General features: G+C 40.4%; 1 protein-coding gene across 2 annotated transcripts in view; it reads left to right on the forward strand.

Annotated features, from left to right (window-relative positions):
• Window positions 1-26,628, forward strand: part of ATP8A2 (ATPase phospholipid transporting 8A2) — a 345,102-nt gene that overhangs the window by 120,635 nt on the left and 197,839 nt on the right. For both annotated transcript variants that reach the window (XM_075708776.1, XM_075708786.1), the window contains one exon: window positions 20,471-20,643. In XM_075708776.1, the coding sequence (XP_075564891.1) occupies window positions 20,471-20,643 (173 nt within the window). The remainder of the gene's footprint in view (window positions 1-20,470; window positions 20,644-26,628) is intronic.

Raw genomic sequence — 26,628 nt, forward strand, 5'->3', positions numbered from 1 at the left:
CTGATCAGCTGTAGTACTCCAGAAAAGAGAAAGTGACCCCTGAGGCAGCTAAAGGTTGAAATATTTTTCAGCTCAGGATCATATTGGTAATGGATTGACAATATCCAAATTGCACCAAAAGACTGAGAAATGATAGTGACTGCTTAGTGGAAAGCTGGACATAAAATCTTTGTCCATTTTCTGTGCCCAGTAAAACTGACACATCACAAGGAAGCTTTCATCTGTTTTGAAAGATGGAGGAATTTGGTGTCTGTTATTAATTCAAGTTGTTATAGTTAAAGTATAGAATTCACTGAAATAATAAGATACAGCTCTTTGTAGAAAGACAAGGTATCAAATTCTACAGTACAACCAGGGGCCATTTATGTGGCTAATGGTGACCAAAGTTGTCTGGCTTCAAGAATTCTGTGTTCACAGTGGGGAAGAAGTTCAGCAGAGCATGTGCTTTTGGATGTGGAGGTTAGTAGTCTGTAGAAATCTGAGAAAATGTGGATGAACAAAATCAGTTAATAGTTAAGGGGCTTTGTAAGATCTAGGCTGGTGTGGAAAAATTTATGTCTTCATTATAGAATTAAGATTGCCCCACTTATCTGTAAATAACATAAGGAAAGGGGGGATGGGTTCCAAAATTAACCAGGTGATTTCTTTGAAAACTTCTACTTTCTTTTCAAGTTATTAAAACTTAATTGCTCTGTCTATACTAGGTTTAATATTATCAAATTCTCAAGGGATTTACAGTTCTATCCAGAGCTTGACGGACAAACTCTGTAGTTCAGTAGATGGAGTTAATAGGTTTAGTAAATATTAATAAAATAAATCTATTGTACCACTAAATCTTTAGGGAAATGACTCTAGTGGTTTAATTTTAAAAAAGAAACATGATCTTGATTTTGTGGAGTTCCTTATTAAAATTATTTTTAGTAATTGAAGGGGGTATCAAATTTATTAGATAAACTTTAATAAAAACTTGAGATGTACGCATGGGGTAAACTGATCGGGGAACTAAGTGGTGTGTTTTTAAAACTCTGGAAAAAAAAGGTCTTTGAAAGTTAGTGTTCACCTTAGGGAATGGTGTTTATTTGACTAGAAAAGAGAAATTTGCCTGGGGCTTTCTTACATAGCACCTTTATATTCTTGGCTTAAAAAAACTAAGTAAAAATACAAGAAACCATCAGGATGAAAGCCAAATCAGGTGTTTTGTCCAGCTTCTCAGTTGAGTGGGTACCAATGTCTCTGGGTGACAGTTATGCAGTGTCAACAAGATTTTTTTTTTTTTCCCCAGTTCTCCCTAGAATTAGACAAAAGCAGTCAGATGATGAGCAGTGCAGCAGTGGAGCTGCTCTTGCTTCCTGAGCTACCTGTGGATGTCAGGGAAATGTCAATTTGCACCAACTGTATATGGGAATAGACCATTTGTTTTAAGTTGTGAGGACTAGGATCAGCAACATTAAAACTTTGCTGGTTTTGGATGCAGAGAGGCTTCCAAGCTTATCTGACATGCCATTGTAAATCACTAGTTTATAATGCATTATAGAGTAAAGTCAAACAAGAACAGCATCTACATAAAGGCTGCCCTGTGACCTCTATATGTGTTATACAATCTAGTCATTCCTAGCAGTGGCAATTGCCAACAAGTATATGTCAGTTTTAATAGGTTTTGTTGGTTTTGAATCTGCAAGGAATAAACAAAAAGTATGCAATGGAGGAAGGAGATAGAATGGGCTATTTGTGGGAGTCTGGCAGGGTGTAGGGTATCTGGAAGAAGATGCTTTTTCCGATGTGGTTCATGCCATTAGCAGTTTCATTGGAATTTGTATTGTAGGTGGACAGAGTATTTTGGAGAAGTCAAGTAAGGACAGTGGAGAAATCCAGTAAGCTGGTTTTGGAGGGAGAAAAGGCAGCAGATAGTTTAGTTCATTTGGTGGTGGTTTTTTTTTTTGTATGACAGAAGTGTGTGAAGCTAAGAAATGGAAATGATTGAGGCACTTGAGGTTGCAAATAAAATAGACCTTGTGACAGAGTATTTGACTCGTGGTTTGTCCAGCATCCAGGAGCCACATGAATCTTCAATAAGGAAATCTGCAAATCAGAGGGGTTATTCTGGCAAAAAAAGTTAGAAAGTATGTTTGCTAAGAATGAGTCATTCCTATTTGTCAACATGTTAGGAGAGTGCTGTGCTCAAGGACGTAAAAAGTAGTTGCTGTAGCTGTTGTATGGACGTGTAGTAGAGTTACTGATCTCCCAAGAGCAATATAGATCTTCAATCTAATTTTTTGTGGTGGTCACCTACAAGAAATTCTCAGACTAAATATTCCTCAAAATGTGTCCCAAAGTGAACAGCAGTCATGTAGGACCAAGCATGCATCTAGCATATCTCTTACCCTTGCAAGAGGTGAAGCACTCCTACTCATACTTCCTTAATCTCTGCACTGGCAACTTAGATCACTGGACAGGCAAGGTAACTAATGGCTCTGTATTGGCTGCTCAGTGAACATAAAGTCCTGGAGTGCTTCTGTTTCTCAATCATAGCAGTATCTATCAAAAAATGGCCTGGTTTCTTACTGGGATTTTTGGCTATTATACTGTCACTATTGCTGTTATCAGTGTTCTAGCATTATTATTTTTTTTTTAAATGGAGGAAAGCTTGTTACATATGTGTGCTCAACAGAAGCTGGGTGTTAAGATGGACTGAAGTAGACTGCATATTTTAAGGACTAAATATGCTAAATAACAAAGACAAAAAAAAAAAAATCTATTTTGTATGCCAATAAGACATTGAGTAGAAATACATTCTGCTGGAAGAATTGCCAGTGTGGTTTTAAGACCATGTCTACTGCCTCATAAATGCAGTTTCAGTAGTCCTTAGCTTGGGTTCACATGTATAAATGGGTGGTTACAGTATTCTTTTCCATTAAGCATTTTTGTATGATGCCTTATGAGCAAAGGTTAACTAGGGCCTGAAGGAAGCTTGGAGCAGGAAAGTACAGATGTATTTGTAGCAGCGGGGAGCACTGGCCAACCTCAGAATTATTGCTACTGCATGTTATTTAAAGGTAGACTGTCTGTTGCTCAGCTCTGCCAGTGTCTTCCAAAAGGTGGTGTTCGGCCCTAACTAATTTCAATGTCCAAAGTAATTGTGGCTAAATCCCTTATTCCCACATGATAGGATTTCAGTTCACGCAGTCAGAAAAGTATGATATAAGAATGAATATTTGGCTCTTAGAGTTATGAATATTGTTACCTTAGCTGTGTGTTACTTTGCACAGGAGTTAGAGCTCTGAAAATCTTTACGGTGCTGCCTTTTGAAATTGTGCTTTTGTATAGTATTTTTTTTTTTTCTGAAGGTAAACATAATCATCTTGTCAGATAGTAGAATAAGCTTTGGGAGGCATGCAGTACCTGGAGCCTCGGGAGGCTGGGATAAACGAGGGCTCAGCATCACTGTGAGTTACAGGAGTCTTGCATACAGTCCAAAAAAATTGCTGTCATTAGATATACCCATTATTTTGGGTATTTCTGATTCTTGTCAGGTAAAGCATTTATTGACTTCAGCTGGGAGAAGGCTTTTTGTGGATTTTTTTTTTATATCTAAAGTTTTAAATTGCTGAAACTGGTTGTTACATGTTAAGATTACATAGTTTTAACACTGTTTCAGTGAGTGAGTTTGGGAGCTCTCCATAGATTCTCATCAGTATGGGAACTTCAGGATTATTAAGAGTTGTGTGAAGTGATTTGAATCTTAATATTAGGGTCTGGCATCAGGACAGCTCTTACAAAATAGTCCTTGGATGACCTGTTCAGTCACTGAAACAAGCAAATGTCTCTCATCTCCGTCCCTCTCAAACACAATATCTGGGATTGTTGCCTCTTGTGTAGCTGTGAAAATATGAAGACACAAAATTGTCAACATGCAATCTTTCAAATTTGCAGTTTGTCTGAAAAACTGGTGCTGCCTGTGCTGGTGAAGGAACTGCCTAACCATTGCAGGATGTGATGGCAAGGGCAAATGTCATTTTAATGCCCTCCAAATGTCATCTTGCGTAGTATTGAATAGGACTGTGTTTAGCAAAGGCCATTTTTGTATTCCTGTGCAGCTTGGAGGTGCTTGGAATGCTGAAGACTTTACTGTATTTTTTTAAAAGAATCTTAGTTAACCAGAAATGCTGTCTAGGGAAGAGCTGAGTGGAGGCACTCGCCTCCTTTGATCTGCAAGGAGGTTAGTGGCCAAGCTGTCCTCGTTCCTACTTGTATCCTTTTCAACACCTATGTAAGGACGTTGCAAGGCCAGAAGGTCTGCCGGCAGTGCCTCTCCGAAGCTGCTGTCAGGAGACCCGTGCTCGTTCATGTACATCGTCCTTCCCCAAGGGTGTAGCCGGTGTCAAGTAGGTAATGTTATTTGAGGGAGTCAAGTAATAAAAAAAAAAAAAAAATCTTGGGCTACTGACTGGTATTCAGGAAAATCTTGGTGCCCTGTATCATGATCTTTTATAAACACTAAACTACTTATGTTTTTCTTGTTTTAAAACCCTCTAGACAAGGCTTCAGGCCCTTTAGAAGTCTCCAGCATGCACTCTTATCATTACACCTAGTCTCTTCTGAGCAGTTAAAGCTGTGGTGTAGTAGCAAGCATTTTTAAAAAGTATGCACAAGATTAATTGAATTTGACTTAGAGCTGAAGTAAAAATCAGCAGAAACAGTGACAATTTTATTTTAGCTTCTGGACTAGCTGTGGTGAGCTAGTCCGCGCACCCAGGCCTCGCTTCTCCTGAGACAGCACATGCCAGGAGGCTGGCACTGACTGTACCCTGCTGCTGGCTCTTCACGTGCCGTGGGACGAGGGATGGGCTGGAGGAACTGGCTGCCTTGTGCCCAGTTCCAAGAGTGGAACTGGGGGCAGAGGGGGGGATTCGGATCTGTGCCACATCTATCTGCTGTTGCTCACACATGTGCTGCCACTTGAAGTAAATTCAGTTATTCCAAGAAAACTTGCTTGTATTTGCTTTTTCAGAACTTCCTATTTTTCTCCCTCTCTTGTTCGTTAATCTGCTGTACTTGAGTTGCAAGACAAAAGGTGTGCATTTCTTTTGGTGCTTTGAAGAAAAGCAATAGCACTGAGCATGAATTGTTCTTGGTAGAACTCTATTAGAAAATCCGCTGTTCAGAATTTCTCTGACTAAAGGTGTTAAAGCTGGACAATCTTAAGGTATTTACCTGATGTTATTGCTGTGTAGTACTAATATTGCAATCAAATTGCGGCAGAAAAGTTGGTATCTTGACCAAATCTTATTTGAGCAAAACTAATAAGTTAATTCAGCAGGCTGGCTTGCATAAAACCAGTTGGATAATTTTGCCATGTTTTTTCATTCCATGATCTAATGCTTTGCAGACAGTTCAGCTATGGGTCCTGCATCAGCTGAACAACTATATAGCTATCTGGATTTCTGGTATTTGAGTGTAATGCTGACTTCCTCAGTTTCTGTAATTTTTTTATGTGCTCCGCCAATGTCAGTGTTTAGGATAGCTCTCCTGTCACTTTCCTTAAATTATTGAGTGAGAGGTATTTGATCCTATAGGTCTAGCAAGTGTTCAGTTAGTAAAGATCTCTGCTGATGTAGCAGGAATGTTTTCTAGCATCTTGCTTGTTTAACCCAGTAGTGTTTCTCTTCTTCCCTAGTGTATGCCTCTACTTTAGCACTGTAATTGATGGGTTTCAAAAACTATAATCCAAGTTGAACATTGTTAGTACTGCTACTGTCCTCTCCTTGAAAGCTAAGCTATAGAGCTCTTTTAGTTTTGGGACATGAGGGGAAAAATCCAATTTCCCACATCTTTGCTGTTCCAGCTTTCCCATCTCCACTTCTTCTAGTAGCCTTCTGTCTGTGCTTTCCAGGTGCGGGAGTGTCTAGACTCTTGTCCTTCAGGGCATGCTTAGTGTTTTCCTTGTTCAGGGTGCTCCTCAGCCTTCACCTGCCCTTGTGGCAGCTCTTAAGCAATTTGGGCACTGTTTTGTCTCAGACACCAGCATTGTAAGACTTGAGGGCCATCTCTCCAGCTGCTTGCTGAAGGGGCTGGCTCGAGCAGGGCAGTGCTGCCTTTCTGTCTGCTTGCTGGGCTTTGTTTTATGAGAAGCCCTGAGAGGGCACAGGTGGGACTGAGGCCAGGAACGAAGTGGCTGGAGTAGCCTGTTGCACCCTGCCTACTCCCTTGGGCAGCTGCTGAAGGGCAGGAAGCTTGAACTAATTCTTTAATGATGAACATCATCAAAGTGATGTTCAGGGACTGTAAATGAGCTCAGGAGTCCTTACAGCAATCCCAGTTGGATGAGAACAGTCAACAAATGTCCATGTTCCCCGTTTCCAAGAGGCTGTTGGGAAAGAGGAGTAAGGTCAGGGGAGTACGGCTTGTATCATATCCTTCTGAAAACACCTTTGTGTGTTGCTTTATTGCCTAGTCAGCCATGGGTAAAAAGGAAGAATACATAGTCCAAGGAGTGTGAGTAACTTCTGATGCTTGTCATGCTTTAAAGGTAGAAGTAAAATCTCAAAGGGTTTTTCAAGAACTGTAAGTTCTCTCATATTTCTGTTCAATACCTGTATTGTGTCTAAATCAAAACCAGGGCTTTAAGAAAACAACTTGAGTTAAAAGCAACCTGCTTCTTAAAAGCCAGTTTTATTACAGAGCCTGCCTGTGCTAATCAGCTGCCCTGGAACTTTCTCAGCTTCAATTGGAAAACAGATCTGATAGTACACAAGCACTTGAAAGGAAGACTAATATGACAGGTTGGCTTGTTACATGTGTTGGGACTGTCTTGAGTAGCTCTGAGTTTATAGTTTGCTGTTTGGCTTAATGCTCAAAGCAGTTTCCTTTTACTAAGTACTAGAATAACTTTGGCTATGAACTCTGACAGTGGTATGGCCTCTGTTACTTACACTAGCATGCAACTGAGTTACTAATGACACAGATGCTAATAGTGATATTTTTTTTTAAGGGGGATTTTGGAGAGGAAACTGAGAGTGGAAGACTAAAAATAATTGAAACTTTGGCTTTCCCTAGCCCTTTTTTAATTTTATTAGTCTGTAGAGAGGAGAATTCTGTCCTTCCAACTTTATTTTGATTTCTTACAGATTGATGTTACCTTATATGAAAAGGTAAAACCAAAACTTTTTCTTTTCCACACTACAAATGTCATATGACTTCAAAATAATAAATGATTTCTTTCACAGTGAACACCATTTTTGGAATATGCTTGCATCTGTACTGGCAAAATACTGCAGCATGAGAAAATCATGTTGGGGCAATCCTGTCTTGTACAAATCAATCTAATCAATACTCTGTTTCCCGTGCATAGCATTATTTTGGAGAAAAGATGGGTTCTGTATTCCAGTCTATATTTTGTTGTGGCTAGTGTTCAGTCTTTTATACACTAATAAACATGGATTCCTTACTTGCTAGCAATGATAAAACTCTTGCAGTATAGTTTTGGCTACATTGTTGGCTGCTCTTTCTGTCTCCCTTTCAGGAAAAGTTGTTCTAGTATCATTAAATCAGGATAGTTACATTTCATATATATCAACCCAGGGTGTTATAATAGTGATAATATACATACACATTACTTCATATGTTTTTTTATATAAACACACACATATATGAAAAAGTCAGGATCTCTGGCTGAGATCTGGGTCTTTAAAGCATCCTACATGCATATAATGAGAAAATACCACTTTTTTCTGGGAGTAAATTATAGTCTGACTTGTATGTCCACACACCAGTGTAATTTTCTTGGCTGAATTCTCCTTCGCAGCTTGTGGGCATTTGAGTGTACTAACAACTTAAAACACAGAGGCCTGTGGTTAAGACACTAGCGCAGAACCCTGTATCTTCGTGATCTAAAGCAGAAGGTTGTGGTATCTTCTTGATTTGAAGACTTACCCAGTGAGCTGAAAGGTTGGTTTTTATCTTTGGGAAATTACTTAGCAGAAACATAATTTTCTTGGAGGTCTAAAGAAGAGCTTGTTCCTGCTCTAGAAAAGCTGGACTGTTATACTAGAAAGAGAAAAAGCAATTGAGACTTGTTTGACAAAAGTAGAAGGAAATAAAACAAAAACCCTATTCTGTTGAATGAATTTAATAAAGCTAAAATATCAAAATATACTGAGGCATTCTAGCTTGTTAGCAAAACTAACAGACTGCTGCTTCTTGTCAGAGTACAGTTACTTTTAATAGTTACAGAGCTGTGTTGGGGTCCAGAACAAGCATTTCTTTCTTGCCCTTTCTGTAGTATGAGGTATAAACTGTCTTAGGTACACCATAAAGTGTTGTGTAGTCAGACATCTAATATGTATTGAAAGCAATAGGACAGTCTCTTTAGAGCATTTCTGGAGCAAATGAAAATAGTCTAATAATCCTAATCCTGTTCTTAGTGTGAAGAGAACAGGGTTTTAACTGTGCTATTTGAAATATCTACCTAGTCTTCCCAGGGTACATGTGTTTTTTGCTAAAGTTTGACTATTTTTCAATATTTCTAACTGAACAAATGTGGTATTGCCTTTCATAGCATTTGAAGATGATGAATTGTCCCCTTGACTGCAGTTGTTTCTACAATTGTTTCTTATGCAGCAATCTTTGCCCTCTGAGAACTTGAAGGGTTGCAAAAGGCTCACGGTTTCAAGATGGTGCTTTGGCAGTCATGTTGCACTGGATGACCACTTAGGATGTCAATTCTTGGGGCTGAAATGCTGATATTTTTGTCACTTTTCTTGATTTTTAAGAAATAAATTTAGTATTTTAATGAGGGTTTACAGTGGAGATTGGCATATTGAAGATACCACTCCCATAATCAGTGTCTCTTTAATCTGAGGAAAAAGTACTGTTGCAGGAAATTGGAGCGTTTATTTCAAAAGGCTAACATGTTAGAATCACCACTTCTGGCAGCTTACACTGCCATGATGCTTAATCTGCAAGATGGGACATGCCTGGTTAGTGAAATCTTGAACAAATCAGTTTTACCTCTTAATTTGGAAAAAGCCTCTTTTCTTTTTGTACTTTTCCTCTCCCTCTTCTGCCTAAGTCCCCAACTCATGGGTTGCAGGGGGACTTCATACCTATTCCTTAATAAATGCCACTTTACTTCACTGAGAGCCTTAAGTTTAGCGTGCAGCCATCTGGTATTCTGCATTAAGTTTGACTTAGAACCATAGAATAGTTTGGGTTAGAAGGGACTTTTAAAGGTCACCTAGTCCAACCCCCAACTTGAACATTTAATCATGTACATTTCAAGTGGTCAGCCCGTCGGTGCTATTCTTTACTGTGATCTTGAACTACCTGCAATGCTTTATACAGGATATGTATTTGAGATGGTATATCTGACTGAATATTTGGAGATGATTTTTTTTGTGATCAAAGCCTGTTAAAAGATCCATTTCATTTTTTTTTTTTTCTTAAACTACGTTGGAACATCTTGGAGATAAATGTACTGCTGACAGGACAGAGGTTCCTTCAGGGTATATTTTCTTCCCTATTTACCAAGTTCCCCAGCTCCTGCCTAATCAGTTTGTTACAGAACTGAAAACATCCTTGAATAATTATCTACAGCTCTTGTTGTAGCTCTTGATGGTCCAATTCATCTGGACTTCCAGCTGCCACTGGAGACATAAAAGTACTGATATGATCTGTTTACCTAATTTTTGAAGGCAGGATTTGGTCTGTATGTATGATAACCTGAGACTTGTTATGCAGATTAAGGGCTCTTTGTATATAGACGTTTTGGATTACTTGGCTTACTGTGAAGGAATTTCAGGTTGAAGTTAGATTCAAAGCTATGAAAATGATCTGAGTGAGGCCATCTAATATCTCTGGGTCCTCCATATGGTGTTTTTCTTGGCATGGTAGGAGACCATATTCATCAAGCAGAATCATGGTGCTATTAAATAAGCAAGTACTGCTGTGTAGAATCGGTGACAGTCATTTGATTGACATGTTTTAGGAATGGGTTCTTGTTGTTTTTGCCTTATATTTTTAGTGATATTTGCACTTGCTGTATAACAACATTTGCCTAATACTTTATATGTTGTGGTTCTTTAAACATCATGGTGAGCTTACTCTCATGAATGGGTTTGGATGAACAGATGGCATATTGCTGGGGGTTGTTTGTGTGTAGTTGTGGTATCTGAGCTTAAATACTTCTGTAAGAGAAACGCAGATGTTGCTTGATCAACTTCTACAGATTCTTGTGGGAAGGCAGATGATGAACATAACATCTTTAAAAAAAGCCACTCATAACATTCAGTGTTGAATTGAGGCTTCCAGGGTCTTTGTGAGGAATCGTGTTGGGTATGATTTTGAAACTGCAGGTTTTCTATATGGTACCTGCAGAAATGGTTTGGAATAGACTGTTTCCCAGCTATTGTACATACATGCTCCTGTTCTCATCAGGCTCTAAGAATATTAAACTATTTTGGCGCTGCTGTCAGAGGAATCTGGGATCAAATGTCTTATAACTAGTTAAAGCTGAAGTTTTGTCAAAATCATGCTTGTTTTATATTAGAGAGGGAATATGGGACACTGTTATAGCTTTCAGTCTTTCTTTGGAGAATCGCTTCAAAGTGGTGAAGCCAAGTATTGATTAGTACTTAGAAGATCAAGTTAATGTTTATCAGTATCAAATGTCATTGGAGTGCTCACATAGTGTGTGCTCTTACGTATTTCTTCAAATCAGCATGTGACATAGGCTGACCACTGCAGTAAGACTGAGCAACAGCTATTGATGAGCCTGACCTTTTTTTTTTTTTTTGGTTAAATTTTGATCTTACTGAAAAGAGTAAATTGAAGGTAGTCAGCTGGGACCCGATCTTCTCCAATGATGCATTTGCTGAGTGGGTTTGTGTGTACAGGTTGAATTTGAAGTGAATCATGTATTTTAAACTATTAAAGGCTTCCTAAACTGGGAGATGCTTGTAGTATTTCTTTTGAAATGTGAAGTAGTGAAGTATTTATAGTTGGAGTCTTCAGTTTTGAAAAGTTCTCTTGACTTTGGAACCACAGAGGGTCCTTATATTCTGTTCTTCCTGTAAAGCTAAGGAATGGATGGACTATTAAAATTGGGTTTTAGAAATTTGTAATTTTCAGAGGCATCTCTACATAGCGCAGTTTTCAGTGAGGAAATAAACAAAACAATCTCACTGCTCCTATTTCTACTTTTGGCTTTACAAGAACCTTACAGGTGATGGGTCTTCATATGGAGCTGCATAGTTTGTCTCTTCGCATATTATTGAGAAGTTTTGGTATATAAGTTTCTTTTCTAGGAGTCATCTTAGTCTAATTTCTCCTCTTGGCTCTTCTGCCATAATCCCATAGCTCATAGGTCCCAATATTACTGCTGTTTGTTCAGATACGGTCACCTTGTGAGACACTTCCAAGTCCTTCATGACTCTCGGAACTTGTATGAGCACCTGATCGCACATTCCTGCTTTTCTAGTCCTTTATCCTGGCCTCTTCTAAAAGAAGCTATAGGGGGAAAAAAAGGAAAGATGCAAGATCGTTATTATTGCAGAGGAATGCTCAACTATGTGAACACAAGATGGGGAGCAGAAAAAGAGTAGGTGGGTTACAAGCTGAATGTGAGTTAAGTGTTATGCTGTGGTGTAAAAGGCAAAAGGCAAGAAAGAATGGCACAGGAATATAGCCTACCCTGTTCAACACATACTGTCCCATCTGTTGCGTTGTGTAGCTAGGTGGTCAGACTAATGTCCATGCTTTGTGACACAGTTTTAAGGGTCCAAGAAAGCCAGGGTAGCTCTGTGGATGCTTTTAAGAACATCCTCATTGTTGAGAAAGTATGCAAATGCTTGTCTGAAAGTATTTGAGTAGAACATGGAGGTCCGTGTTATTGTAGAGTTGATTGTATTAGGCCACACATATCCTCATATTAGTAACTAAATATTTCCAATTCTACTGATGTTTTGAGTTTCTGTTTAATTGGCCATAAATCTATGGCTTGTGGATCAGTTTTATGTCAGCAGGTGACACGGTGCACCTAGCAAACACTGCGATGTTTGCATTTGTATTTGCATCCACAATCTAACTCTAAAAGTACACAGAAGTAGTTAAAGAATGCGCTGTTTGAAGATTGATCAGTTGCAGGAAGTCACAAAAGAGGGGGAGCAGAGGAACCTGAGCAACAAATCCTGCAGCTGGCCTCTTTCCATGTACAAGAAGCTGTCTTTTTACTAGGCCTTGTGGCAATGTCCTTTGCACGCTTGCTTATAACTAGGTCTTTTGAAGTTGCCTGTCTGCTTTCAGAAATTGAAGTTGTTTGCTGTCCTAGTGAAGTTTGGTGCAGAACTTGGAAGACTGGCAAAAGTGAGTATCTGTTCTGGAAATAAAGTGGTATTTCTTCCTTGATTTCAAGAGAGGTTTCAAGGTCAGCACTTGCACGTGTGCTGTTTACTCTGGAAAGCGCTTCCAGTGACTCTTCTGCCCAACAGGTGTTGCTCTAAATACTTGTATCATGTTTCACCAGCTTTGGTTTAAACATTAGTTTGTCATGTCTTTATGTTCATTATCCCTATTCTCCTGTAAATTTGCTTCTGCCAGATGTCCTTACAGATCCCTCAGGTACAGCAACTAGACAGTTTGAAGTGAAAGACTTTACCAAACGTGGTGAAGCTTCTAAGCTGCAATTAAGATACAGTGGAAAATTTTCCATGAAGTGGTGCTGGCAAGTGTTATCTTGAAAGGGGTTATGCAGTGAAGTCCTTGCTTTTCTTAAGTCCTCCTTGGAAGATTTTTCATTTAACACTGGGAGGGCAGGGGCATGGCTGGTATTTTGACTTGAAACCACTTTTTTCAGCACAGTAAAAGAATTGACATGATTATTCACATTATCCACATGCAGGAAGGAAACAGCAGAAGTCATAAAAAGTAGATTCTTAGACTAGTAAAATAGGTTGAGCTGGCACTTCAGTGTATTCCAGAACAATGAGTTAGCAGATTGTTTACGCATATTGTCTCACAGACTTAGTGGTTTGGAAATTAATTATAGCATGATGGGAGAAGTTAACTTGGAAAAGTCTTTAAAATGCTGCAGTTAGCAGTACTTTCTAGATTTATGATAAGTATAACAAGTAGTATATGCAGTTGACTTAGCTTACAGTTAAACTAATGTTAAGTGTTAGTTTAACATCTCTTACTGCAGGAGCTTGTTGTGTGAGGATCACTTTAGCTTCTTTGAGATGGAGGAAAGGCCATGCAAGAAGGGTGCATGCAGTGTAGATGCCCAGGAAGGCCAGAATGTGAGGCTGATCTAGGCTTACTGAGCATGTGTGTCTTGGAGGTCACAGATCCAGGGGTGAGTGGTTCTCCTGAGCTAAAGACACCTTCCTGTCTGTGTGATGCTACTTGCCATTTAGTTTTTTTTCTGAGACCTTTTGCCTTGAGGGCTACATATTGCTCTATGCTTAGAATGAAACATGAGTGTAGTTGCTGTGCAAATGAGGCTTCACTTGTTTCTCCTGCTGTCATCTCAGTGACTTTGTGAGCCTTTCCAGGTAAAAGCAGGGGAGGAAGTGGAAGAGATTTGGAGCTGATAATCTTAAGGTAATTGTCCAGTTCATCTGTGGGTATCAGCTTGTTTGTAAGATAAATTTAGTGAATGGCTGTTATCCTGCTAAAGTCTGTTGCACCCAAAGTTTTTGCAAGTCCTACTGATTTTTTTTTTCTTGGCAGGTATCTGATACTGTCATTCTGTGTTGGATACCAGATTGCCTCACATGCTAACAGTTCTTGCTGTAGCGTGCAAACTTCGCAAGCTCTCATGGGAGGGAATGGGCTGTATGGTGTGCTGCCATTGACAAAAAACCCCAAACAAACAAAAAAAACCCAAAAAACAAACCCAAAACAAATCACACACCAAAAAACCCCCCACACAAAAAAAAACCCTTAAGGTCTTGTTATATAGCCTACATAGTACTGTTTCTAATGTTTTTATTATGGTATGAGGAGTCAGCTCTTGTTTTCAGTGAAGTCAGCAGAGCTCTGAATAATTTAACTCTGATTGCATTGACTTCCAAATCCACTCTAAGCATCATGTGAAAATTATTAGTATTTGTTCTGTTAAACTGCAAAATAATAGCCTGGGAAGCCCCAGAATTTGTTTATGTCTGTTTTGTTATTTAAATACAAAGCTGGGCATAACAGAGTGTTTTTCTGAGGCTTTAGAAAGTGAGAACACACAAACATGCTATTAAAAGGTTTGTTAAAGATCCTGAGAGTGCAGTCCAGAGGAAAGACCACACAAACTCTACTTCAGGATGTTTTCATTTTCTGCCTGTCAACAAATTATACTCTGCTGTGGAGATTTATAATAGTGTACTAATAAAGTTACTCCATGTTCTGGATGGAAACTGTGCACACACAGAACAATAAAATCTGAAAGTTTATTTTAAAACAGTAATGCAAGTAAATTCTCTGCTTGGGGTTTGTCTTTGGGGTTGTGACTTGTTAAAATGCAAAATAGGAAGACAAACAAGAAAAGCAGGTGGGCTAGGTTTGTTATGGAATATACTACCATGTCTTGAATTTAACTCAAGCATAGCGACCATAACAACATTAACTCTTAAATGCATTTGTGTGAGTCAAAATTGTTCCTGTTTTTAGAATCGACTCCCCCAACCATGTCAAATTAAATGAAAACCTAATTTCCGTAGCTTCCTCAGTTGGAGCTGTGCAGTTGACTTTTTGCAATCTAACTGATCCTTTTTAAATGTTTGTGCTTTGATTTACTTGGTGGTCTTGTATGAATGGATTCTTAAGCCCCTGTGAAGCTCTTACTAAACTGAAAATGTTGGTCTGATTCAACAGACAGCTTAAGCATGTGCACATGTCCTCTACTGGCTAATGAAGTGTCCATGTTTATTTGAATAGCCCATTGAATCAGGGCTGCTAAACCAATGGACTTTTCAGTTGATGTGCTTTCTAACCTTTACGTAAAACTGTATCTGTATTTTTAATACTTGGTGGAAATTTATCTGATATGCCAGTACAATAAGGTCTGATTGGCTGGCACCTGTCCAGGTTTCCCCAGAGCAGCTGGATGCTCTGTGTGTCTAAAGGAAATCTTGGGGGAGGTAAAAAAACCAGGTTTATTATGGGTAAGTGAAGTGCTGGTAATATTCTCCTCTGTAATATTCTGTTTTTGTCAGAACTCCTGACAAACTTTCCATTTTAGTCTTGAAGGGTACTCAGTAAAAATGGCAGGGATATTCCACAGGTTTGAGTTTATCCAGACACTTTCTTAGTACTACTATTGATTTCTGCTCCATTGTGCTTGTTCTAGTAAAGGATTGATTTATTCTTGCTTGATGTGACTCAAAAGAAGAAACTTATCCCTTGATGTCAAACACAGAGTAAAAGCTAGGTATCAAAGTAGAGATTTCTACTCTAGTTAACAGTAGTGAGTTGCCCACGGAAGGATATAGTTCCCTATGGCTTCCAAATGTTTGTTCATCTGCTTACTTAAGTAGTCTTTATTATATACCCAGTGGGACTTGGAGCTAGTTTCTTTTGCTTAATTGCACTGGTCTACAGGACCAGTAGTTTGGTGTGTTTTTTTTTTTTTTTTTTAAAACATAGCATTTGTAATTAGTTGGAAGAAATGGAAATAATAATTAGTGGGGTTTTTTTTAGTGTATAAGCTATTAGGTTGTAAGTTAGCCATGCATATGGAAGAGTATATTGAGAGCTTTACAAAACGCTGTTTAAATGCGGTGCGTGATTTGTAATCCTTGATTTATAGCCTTTTGGGGTATCATTAACCCTGTTGCTAATTCTGTGACATCTTGTATGTAAGATGAGTAAGTTCAGTGACCAGGGCATGAATTGGATGAGGCTTATGCGTAGCCATGATAATAGCTATGGAGAGACTAGTAATCTCATCTGATGAGAGCCATCATCTTTTGTAAGTCTTCCCGATGCCGTGTGACTTTTTCTTTTGGGCAATAGATGATGGATATTGAATAACCCTCCTGAACTTGCCCTCTGTGTTTGCAGGAGTGGGTGGTTGGGCCCTGGCCATTCACTTTCTTTTGGGTCAGGTGAAGAAGCAACAGGAAAATCAAGGTGTTTCCTCTGAAGTGCCAGAGGGCTAGACAGGGAATAAGGTCAGGGACTGTCTCCCTTGGTTTCAAATAGTCAGAGATGTTTTTAATCCTGTGGGTAGATTCAGGAGAAATATGGGGGGTATTTCTGTGTTTGAGAGCAAGAAAAAGGCTTGAGCAAGACTGAGAGGAAGCAGTACAGAAAAACAAATGACACTTACTCCCAGATCCCAGTAGCAAGGATTCTTGAGGTAAAATTCTGTTATTGAGGATATTATGAAAAAGGCTTGAGCAAGACTGAGAGGAAGCAGTACAGAAAAACAAATGACACTTACTCCCAGATCCCAGTAGCAAGGATTCTTGAGGTAAAATTCTGTTATTGAGGATATTACCCAAACTGTATCCCTTATACTGTCCTTGGAATTTCTGTGAATGTTGTCATTACATAGTAGTGTTGAAGTAGATAAAAACAGCTTTCTTCTCCCAAAACATATCCTTGTTTTCCCTGCACCAGTCTGTAATGGTTTAAGCACAGTCATCTACTTTGTGTGGTGTAAATAAAGCATGCCATGAAGTCATAAATCTAATCCCTCACAGTTTAACAGGGAAGCAGGGAATGACACGGTCATTCTTGTAGCGAAGAAGGTACAAAAATGTAATATGTCTGAAATGGATGAATTGTGCACTCTGTCATACTCATTAAGTTAATGTGTGTATTTGCCTCCAGTTTGGGATAGTTTCTTAGTGAATCAGAGTGAGTTTGTTTTGACTACTGTACCAATGAGTGGGGCAAGAGAAAATAAATTGCAAAGCAACTTCCCTGCCTCTTCCCTGCGCCCCCTGCCACCCCCCTTGTGTGAAAGTGCCCTGATTCTCCTCCCACCTGCTTGGCCTGGGAAAGCTCAGTCATCCTGGCTACCTGATTCTCCTCCTCTGCTCAGTAATGCTGTCTTGACTGCTGTCATGTCCTCAACTTCTTCACCACCCAAAACTCATTTAACATTTCTTGGGGTTTGTTCCTTGCCTACATGCTGTTCTGCATCCTGCTTTAGTCTAGAGGAGAGGTGACCTCTCTCTCCCCTTGCTAACTCTTTAATTTACTTCCCGCAGTTCTTGATGGTAACTGGGGATCGAGGGCTCTCCCATAACACACCCTGTGCCTGGCCCAGGATGTCCTTGAGCTGCCAACTGTGGGGAGCCCAGAGGCTCTTCTGAGAGAGCTGGTATATGCCTGCTGTATTCTTGCACTCATCCTCGGCTGGTTGCTTTTGGCCATGGTTGTGGTCTGGTTTGATTTGGTGTGGCTATTTTTGCCTTGTATTTTACTGGCTTTATTTGTGTAAAACTCATCTAGTCAAACTTCAGAACTCTATGCAGCAGATGGTTGGGTGTTGCCATGTTTAGCAGTTTTGTGATACGCTTCAGACTTTAACATAATTACTGCATTTTGTATGAGAAACGTGATTCAAAGCAAGCAAAAAAATATGTAACCTCTAACCATCACAGTATACTTAACCTTGCTGCTCAGTGTACTGTGGTGACTGGCTGTCTTGACAGAAGTCAGATCGATTTCACTCAGTACTATGCATGGAAAACATTTAAAAAATCAATTATTTAATTTGGGAAGCTAGTGTATTTTTCTGAACAAGGCAATTCTTATATGAGCTGGAAATGAAAATATAAAGGAAAAAGTCCTTTACCATGACCTTATGAACATGGGTATTTAAAGATCATTGATTTAATCCTGTAGTAGAAATCTCTGTGGAAAAAAAAAAAAACCCACAACCAAAAAACCCCCCCAAAAAACAACCCATAAATCAAGCAAAAGGGAACACTTTTGCTGGATGTTTCAGTAGAGCATTGTTGGAATGGTCAAAGTCCAAAGTATTTGGGATGATCCTGCTGTTTGTGATGGAAGTGGAGTATGGACTGGTCGCAGTTGCTGATGGCTCTGTGTCAGGATACCTCTAGCCACGGTGAATATTACTATTACAACCTCATTTAAAACTTTGCCACCAAAATGGGAGCAGGGGGGAAAGTGAGAGGAGCAGAGGACAGTGTTGGGGTGCACAGAATCCAGTCCTCCTGACGACTGCGGTACAAGATACCAGAGCTGCGATGCTGGCTCATGGGACCATGGCTATTGGGAGGCTGGGGAGCATGGACAAGCTGTATAACATCTGAGCAGCTGTAATTTTATTGGCGCTTGGCCTTTAGAGAGCATGAGATAACTTGGGTTAGTGTGGTCTTACTGAAGTGTAGTAATAAAGGGGGAAAAAAAAAAAGGGGCGGGGGTCAGGGGGAAGGGGTGGGAGAGGTCTTCTACCATAAGCACTGCCTCTGGTTCTTTGTCCTGGAAGGTGTGGAGTAACTCTGAGCCGCCAGCAGTTTGACGTACTGAATTGACCTACCTGAGCTTCTTTGAGCACTGTAGTAGTGCCCATCTTGTCGGCTGTTCTGGGTGTTGGGGGCTGCAGGGGCCTTGGTGAGGAGGGGCCGGGGCTGCCCCGTGCCATCACAGCCGGTTCCGCAGGGCACAGCTGAGCCCCTCAGCCAAGGTGATGGCACCTCTGGGACGGTGTGTTTAAGAAAGAACAAAGTGCTGCACAGATGGGGAGGAATGAGGGGAAGAATGTGAGAAACAGCCCTGCAAGCACCCAGGTCAGAGGAGTTTCCCATCACTTAATTCACAGAAAAAAAATTCACCTCGGTGTGACATTTCTGTTATTTAGAGAGCACAGAAACAGTTTGTGAAAGCTTAGATCAAGAAATTAAGCTGTGCTACTAGGAAGCTCTTTGTGTTGTTTTTTTCCCACCTCTTCCCTTCATGGATAGATGCTGGAGAGATCACTGAATGAAGTATTTTAGGAATGTAAACCTGTTTCCCACTTCTTTTAGTAGTGTGATATGGAACGGGAGCTTTTTGGCTCAGTTGTCTTTGATGTGAAAGACATGCAACTTTAAATACTACTTTTGCCATCTTTGTAAGGGGGTTCATATATGCAGGTTTCTATACATCTTTGGTTTGCTCAACCATGTGCAAAAATACCAACTCCTCAGTTGAATGTAGACAGCGAAATCAAGGCTCCACATCAGGGCTGGCCTTCATTGAGGTTATCTGTAGTCCAGAGTAACTAGTTTAGCTACCTTAGGGTTTTTTTTTTCTGTTTTGTTTGTTTTTTTTTTAACAGCTGTCTGTTAAACTGGAGGTGCAAATAGGAAATGCAGTACTTGGCAAGAGTTGGTGGCTTTGCAATCCTCTGGAGAAGTCTGGATCTATAAAATGATGAGTGGGTTGCAATGAGGCATAAATATCACATTTTCATTTTGGACAGTTACAACTCTGTTCTAGTAGTTTTTTTTCTGTTGTATAAAGAAAAAGAAAATACATATTTTGCTTAGACCACAGACAGATTACAAAATTAGTACCTTTAAATATCAATAAGCAGAAGCATGTGTAACACTTTGTTTAGCACAATTATTCAGAGTTGCACAGCTCAGATGAGCAGGAGTGCACTTTCTCTTTTTCATTGGTTTAAGAGAGGAGAGAACACTAGACTGGAAACTGGGTGAGGATTTGCAAAAATAGAAACCAATTATTTTTGTCTATGCCTCTGATACTGTTTTCAGCTTTTCCCCTTTGTTCAAAACAAAGTATATAATCTAGCAGTTAGTGATCATTTGTCACCTAAAAGCAGTGTTTGATTGGTACTGAAGTCTTGCTTTTCATGTTCTGCCATCCTATGACCTGTGTGTCAAGACCTTCTCTGCCAAAAAGTGCATGTACGCTTCAGATCATGAGCAACTTCTTGAACTATTTAGTAGTGGTTAACTCAGCCAGAACTGATGGTTAAACTAACCTGCATGGGAATGGAGCAGACTGCTTTAAGCATGAATTTCACTGCAGTAGGACGGTTAGAAATATTTGGGGTAACAGTGAAACATGAACACTTGATTCTGCCCCCCGCCCCCAGCAGCAGCTGTCAGTGAAAATGTTTTTGGGGTAGGGGATACTGTTTGAATAAATAATACTACTTTGAATGGTGTCAAAAGCCAAGAAAGGCATTAGGTTATACCTGCCCTACTGTTGGAGAAAATGTATTGCAACTACTGTGGGCACATGTGCCATACAGGGGTGTGTAGTGGAGACGCCAGAATCTGCACTGAAGCAAGATGTGTCCCTAGGCAAGTGGATGCAGCTTTTGCTGATTTGTGACCCAAATTAATATGTCTGCACAAGGTCCTGTTAAAACTCATGTCACTGCTAGTTCATGTGCACGTATACTGTGCTCCATTGCATAGTCCAGAGATGCCTTGCCGCATTTTGGATGCGCTTTTCTTATATTACAAAACATGATTTCTTTCTGTTTATTCTTCAGGCAACAAGAGCCTCTCTGACTCAACACTGTACCAGTTTGGGGGAGTCGCTGGGCAAGGAAAACGATATTGCTCTGATTATTGATGGCCACACACTGAAGTATGCCCTTTCATTTGAAGTCAGGCAGAGCTTTCTGGACTTGGCACTCTCCTGTAAAGCGGTCATTTGTTGCAGGTAAGAAATTCTGGGACTTTTGCTTGCACCAAAATGGGCACAAAGCCTGTGAAACCCTACCTAGTATGTTAACTTTCCTTTCATGCTCATAGTGCTTACAGGAAATACAGAAATAGGGGAAAGTAGTGTGATATTCAAGAGGAAGCAAGCTGCAGTGGTGAGCCGCTTGATGATACAATTGGTTTCTCTGCTGTGGAACTATTATGAAGCGAGGCTGTGCTGGGCGGAGTAAAGGAGGACTGTAGAGAGGTATTCCTCTTATACCATAGGCAGGTCTGTGAAAGTGTTCATAAGACTGATTGACAGGCCAACAAAGTTTAAAATTTCAGTTCTTCCTGTCCTTCAGGATGCTCTACAGTGCAGCAGTAGAACTTGTGCTCCTTCAAGGTAAGCATTCAGTCAGCTGCATGCTCTGTCCTGGTGGTAGAACTCTGCTAGCTCTTGGAAGCAGTCTCATAAGTATGCTGGAAAGCAACTTGGGTATTAGTTTTTGTCCTGCTCCTATGGAGGAGGAAGCAAGTCCTTCACTAAAATGAAGTGCTGTCTAATAATGCAGTTCCCTCTGCCACAGTCAGTCCCCGTGGAATCTAATCTCTTTTATAAAATGACAAAAGATCATGAGAAAACATTACTGATTGCCTGGTCATAGTAGACACTGATGAGAAGTAGTGGGTAGGGATTTGTAGGGTCATTTGTAAGCAGTAGGAATTGGCTTTGGCTAGCAAGAAGTTTGTGTGACACTTCAGCTCTAGAGAAGGTCTCCGGATGAATCCGTCTTGAGTTTTCAATTATGTATGCTATGTAAGAATGTGTGTAACAGTACAATTTGCCCTATTTTAAATGTTAGGCTACCACTTGCTTTACTAGGTCAGAGCAGAATTTGATGCTGTTTGTGGATTTAGCCATACACAGGTGCGGTCCTATGGCATGACTACTTCAGAAGGAAGGAAATGAGCCAGAAGAAAATGAAAACCAAAAGCTGGCCTGCTTCACTTTCTGCATAGAATCATAGAATGCTTTGGGTTGGAAGGGACCTTTAGAGGTCATCTAGCCCAACCCCCCTGCAGTGAGCAGGGACTGCTTTAACCAGATCAGGTTGCTCAGAGCCCCATCCCACCTGACCTTGAATGTTGCCAGGGATGGGGCATCTACCACCTCTCTGGGCAACCTGTTCCAGTGCTTGACCACCCTCATCGTAAAAATCTTTTCTAATGTCTAGTCTAAATCTATTCTTCTTTAGTTTAAATCTGTTATTCCTTGTCCTGTCACAACAGGCCTTGCTAAAAAGATTCTCCCCATCTTTCCTGTAGGCCCCCTTTAAGTACTGGAAGGCTGCATCATTTTTCACTTTGAAAAATTATGCAGCTTTGAGGACTGTGTGTCTTTCTGCATGTGTGTCTGCTCGTTGCTGGTAATTGGAGAGAACTGTGACCTAGAAGGGATTCTTGGTTTAGGCAGACAGGAAGTTTTGTCTGCATCCTAGAAGCAAGACCTGCTTTGTGGGGAAATTACTATATGGAGATCTTGTACTACTGTCTTGCAGCCTTACTTATCTTTATATATGTGCACACTAGCTTGCAAATATTGCATGGCAAAAGCAATTGCAGTCCATGCACCTGAAGTAGATGAACCCATTGGCTTTTTCCATCTCTGACTAGTTTCTTTCCAAGTGCTGGGACTCTTGGACTGGTGTACTGCAGGGTGCAATACCGGGGCTAGCACTGTTCAATGTCTTCATTAATGACCTGATGATCAGATGGAGTATGCCCTCAGCAAGTTTACAGACCATACAAAACTGGGAGGAGTGGCTGATACACCAGACGGTTGTGCTGCCATTCTGAGGGACCTTGACAAGCTGAGGAACTGAGCAGAGAGAAATCTCATGGAACTCGAGAAGGGGAAATGCAGAAGTCCTGTATCCGGGGACTTACAGCCCTGTGCACCAGGAAACGCTGGGAGTTGCCAGGCTAGAAAGCAGCTTTGTCCAGAAGGATCGTGGAGTCCTGGTGGACAAGCTGACCATGAGCCAGCAATGCGCCCTAGCAGGAAAGAAAAAAGAAAAGGCCAACAGTATCCTGGGCTGCAGTATGAAAAGCATTGCCAGCAGGTCGAGGGAGGTGATCCTTCTTCTCTACGCGGCACTGGTGAGGTCACATCTGGAGTACTGTGTCTAGTTCTGGGACCCTCAATACGAGATACAAACAGGTTTAATGGAGAGAGTCCAGTGCAGGGCCATGAAGATGATTAAGGAGCATCTTTCATACAAGGGAAGACTGAGGGAGCTGGGAACGTTCAGCCTAGAGAAGAGAAGGCTCAGAGGGGGTTCTTGCCAATTTATACAAATATGTAATAAGAGTGAATGAAGACGAGGGAGCCAGGCTCTTCTCTGTGACAGGACAAGATGCAACACACAAATTAAAACCTATGAATGTCCATCTGAGCACAACCCCACACACACTATTTTACTGTGAGGACGGTCCAACGCTGGAATGGGTTTCCCAGAGAGGCTGGGGAGTCTTTGCTCTTAGAGACATGGACAATGCAACTGGGCAACATGGTGCTGGACAACCTACTCTAGCTGACCCTGCTTTTGCCAGGGGTGTTGGACTAGCTGATTTGCAGCAGTCTCCTCCAACCTGGGTCATTCTAGGATTCTGTGACTGGGGACAAATGTCATTTTTTCCTTCAAGTGCTCTTTGTCCTTTACTCAGATCCAGTTCTAAATGGTTGTCAACTGCAAAGACTTTCCTAAATTGGTTCTTTTAATAGCATTTTTTTTGCTACTGGTGATTGATATATTTTTTCCCCCCTAAATTTGGAGGGGGGGAGGGGTTGTAGAGGGAGAGGGCATGAGTTGTTAGAGGAGGGGTCTCACTTTTGCAGCTGTTTCATGGCAGTGAACAATAAGTGTTCTGCAAGAGGGAGCTCACACAATTACAGCAATCTTCTCTTGAATGCAACAGGCCCAGATGTAGGGACAGTAAAAAGGTCAGTGTTCTCTTCTTTGTGTGAAGTTACCTTGGGCTTAGACAGCACCAAGTGCCCAGCAAGGGAATTGACCCTATGTTGTAGACTTACGTTGTTGTATTTGTGGGGAATTGAGCAAATAGAAAGCTCTTACTTTCATACTCTGTCACAGTGCTTTGGTAGAGATCCTTCCAAGGCAGTTTGTTAGCTTATTTCTCAAAGATTTGACAAGCTAGGTCAAAGACCTGTGTAGCTGAAACAAATCATAAATTGCAAATTATTAAAATTATACTACATTTATATGTAATTAACTGAAGATAATGCATGGTCCTGTTTTACAAGGAAACGTGTAATACTGGACACTTCCTCTCCTGTTATTTCGTGACCAAGCCAACAGCAGTTTTAATTGTTAGTGAATTAGCAAATTGAGGAACAATGCAGGAAAAAAACTGTAAAGTATAAATCAAAGGGGAAAAGATGATCTAATTTCATAGGCTTAAAAAGAGGAATAAAAATAACTGAGTTTTAAATCCCCAGGGAAAAAGAAGAATGCCTTTAATAGCCTTTAAGGCTTTGCAGGAACCTTCCATTTACTTGCCAGGTGCTTGATACTGAAGAAAGAAGAAACTTTTTTTTCCTACTCTGGGCTGGTTTTAATAGTACTTTGTGTGTCAAATAAGATAGTGCACTTAAACTTCACAGGAAAAAGTTTTAAAATGTAATTGGCATAGCAAGAGGAAATCTCCAATTAAATTGTCTTCGAACAAAAATGTTAATTGGGAAGGGGGATCTGGGCCTTTAAACTTAGTCGTATGATGTTTAGCCACTCTAGGAGGAGTTGTGTTACTATTCTCAACATAGCATAAATTTGTTGGACTTAATATTTCATAAATTTACTACGCTTTCACTTCCTCTGGGGAGTTTCAGCTGCATTTGCCTTTCAAAGATTTTTTTTTTTTTTTAAATATGCTTAAGATATACTGTATATTCATTTGCTGGGCTTTAGGCATAAACTGTAGTTGAACTTGATTCTCAGGGGTAGTCTCTTAAAATGAAACTGTAGTAAACCTGGCCCCATTTTGCATTAAGAGGGAGAGATGGTATCTTCTGATGGCGTTAAGTCTTCCACCGTTACAGTGTCTCTAACGGGCCACTGGCACAGCGGAGGAAAATATACCCCTCGGGAGACCTGGTGAAGCTTGTAAAATCAAACCAAACAATTCTTTCAGAAAAAGGCTTGTTTGTTAAAAGTTTTTCCAGAGACTGACAGATCTTATTATCTCCCCTCACACTGACTGGGATGTCAGTATGCAACCAGTCCAGAGCAAGCAAAACTTACTTTTCAGTGGAAGTAAATGTTGTTTGGGTGGCAGTTGAACTCATTACTTCATTTATGAGATGTGAGCTGTTGATTGCTTGTCTCTGGTTTTCAAATGTTCCTTTAAAGGACCTGTTTTTATTGATGTTTTGTGATAGCAGCAAAATGTTAAGGCTTAGGTAGAAGCGAGAATTTTATAACAAAATTGAGTTTTATCATTAATCTAGTGTTTACACCTCTTAGCTAGTTTGTACAGCAGACCTTATAGGAGATGGTTTGGGACTTCATAGCAAAAGAAACAAATACCACCTTCACCCACCCACCCCCCTGCCCCGTCTGACTTTTCAGAGCTACTGTTCAGAACTGTATTCCTAAATGGAGAAGATCAGCTAGCATACAGTGTTTGCATGGTAGTCGCTTACCTCAGACGTCCGCTGTGTATAATTTGGAGCAGTGACCGGCCAAAGTTTTATTTAGCTATTTCATGGCAAGTTGTGAAAAGTTGCTTGTACAGGGAAGTTCTGTTGCTCTATCCTGTCCCTCTAAAAAGACACTGGTGCTTCACTGGATCTGATGACATACGTTCCGCTTAAAGGTAATGAAGGTGCTTTGACCAGCCTCTTCTTTTCCTACACTTGCTGCATGAGGCCATCTCTATTAGAACAACACCTCTGCTTCCTGGTATGTTTTCTAATTCTGTATTCATCTGCTTCTGCTGTTCATGTTATGCTGGTTGAAATCAGTATAATTCTGGGGAATTCAGTGAAGCTATGACAACTTCATCAGCCTGCTCTATTTGTAAAATATATTGCAATGTCTGGTTTGAGTAATTTATTTCTCCTGAGCTTTTGTTTTGTTGCTGGGTTTTGGCTTGTGACAAAGTTCGGGCAATAGAAACACCAAGAAAAATGTCTCAGTTGCTGTACAATCTGTCAACCTTTCTGCCCTGCTTTTATCGCATGTCCTGTTCCACAGAGATCTGTCAAGTGGTGCAGCATGAAAGAAATTGAGGAAATCCAGCAACAGCAATTTCTGTGGACTATCTGCTGTTTCCACGGGGGCACTTGCCTTTTCATGGCTACTACATCAGCATGATTTTGCTGGCTTTTAGGTGTGAAAGGTGTGCAGTTGTTGTTCGGTGTCTGAGCATTGACTGCAGGACTCCTGCCCAAACTCTCACCAACTAACTTTGTTAGGTGATAGTGGCACAAACTGTTACTTTCAGTACCTTGAGCAATAGCAGAGCTGTAGTGATAAACGGGTAGGAACTGAGGAACGAAGTAAACAAGGTCAGAAAACGGGTAGGAACTGAGGAACGAAGTAAACAAGGTCAGAAAACGCATGTTCTTTAAACAACCCCGCCCAATAACAACAAAATGCCCTGTTTTCCCACTTGTATTGTTATTTCAAATAGTATGCAGAGTGGGTGGGGTGAGGACATGAACCCACAAACATCACTCTGAAAACAGACACTAAATGTTCTGAAATGGATGTACTCTTTGACTAGTGTGTGTCTGCTCAGATGTTGAAAGGGAAGGGATTTAATGAACTGAAAGCAGATGGTGGGAGAAGGGAAGGAAGAAAGCAGCCTGTGGAGAGTACCTGTTGCTAATTGTTAGTGTCACTTCGTCAGCTAGGTAATGAGAATAGAGATGAGGAGACAAGAAAAGTTGTCTCGGCACTCTGAGTTGCAAGGCCAT

Source organism: Pelecanus crispus, chromosome 1 (genome assembly GCF_030463565.1).
Source record: "Pelecanus crispus isolate bPelCri1 chromosome 1, bPelCri1.pri, whole genome shotgun sequence".
Lineage (NCBI taxonomy): Eukaryota > Metazoa > Chordata > Aves > Pelecaniformes > Pelecanidae > Pelecanus > Pelecanus crispus.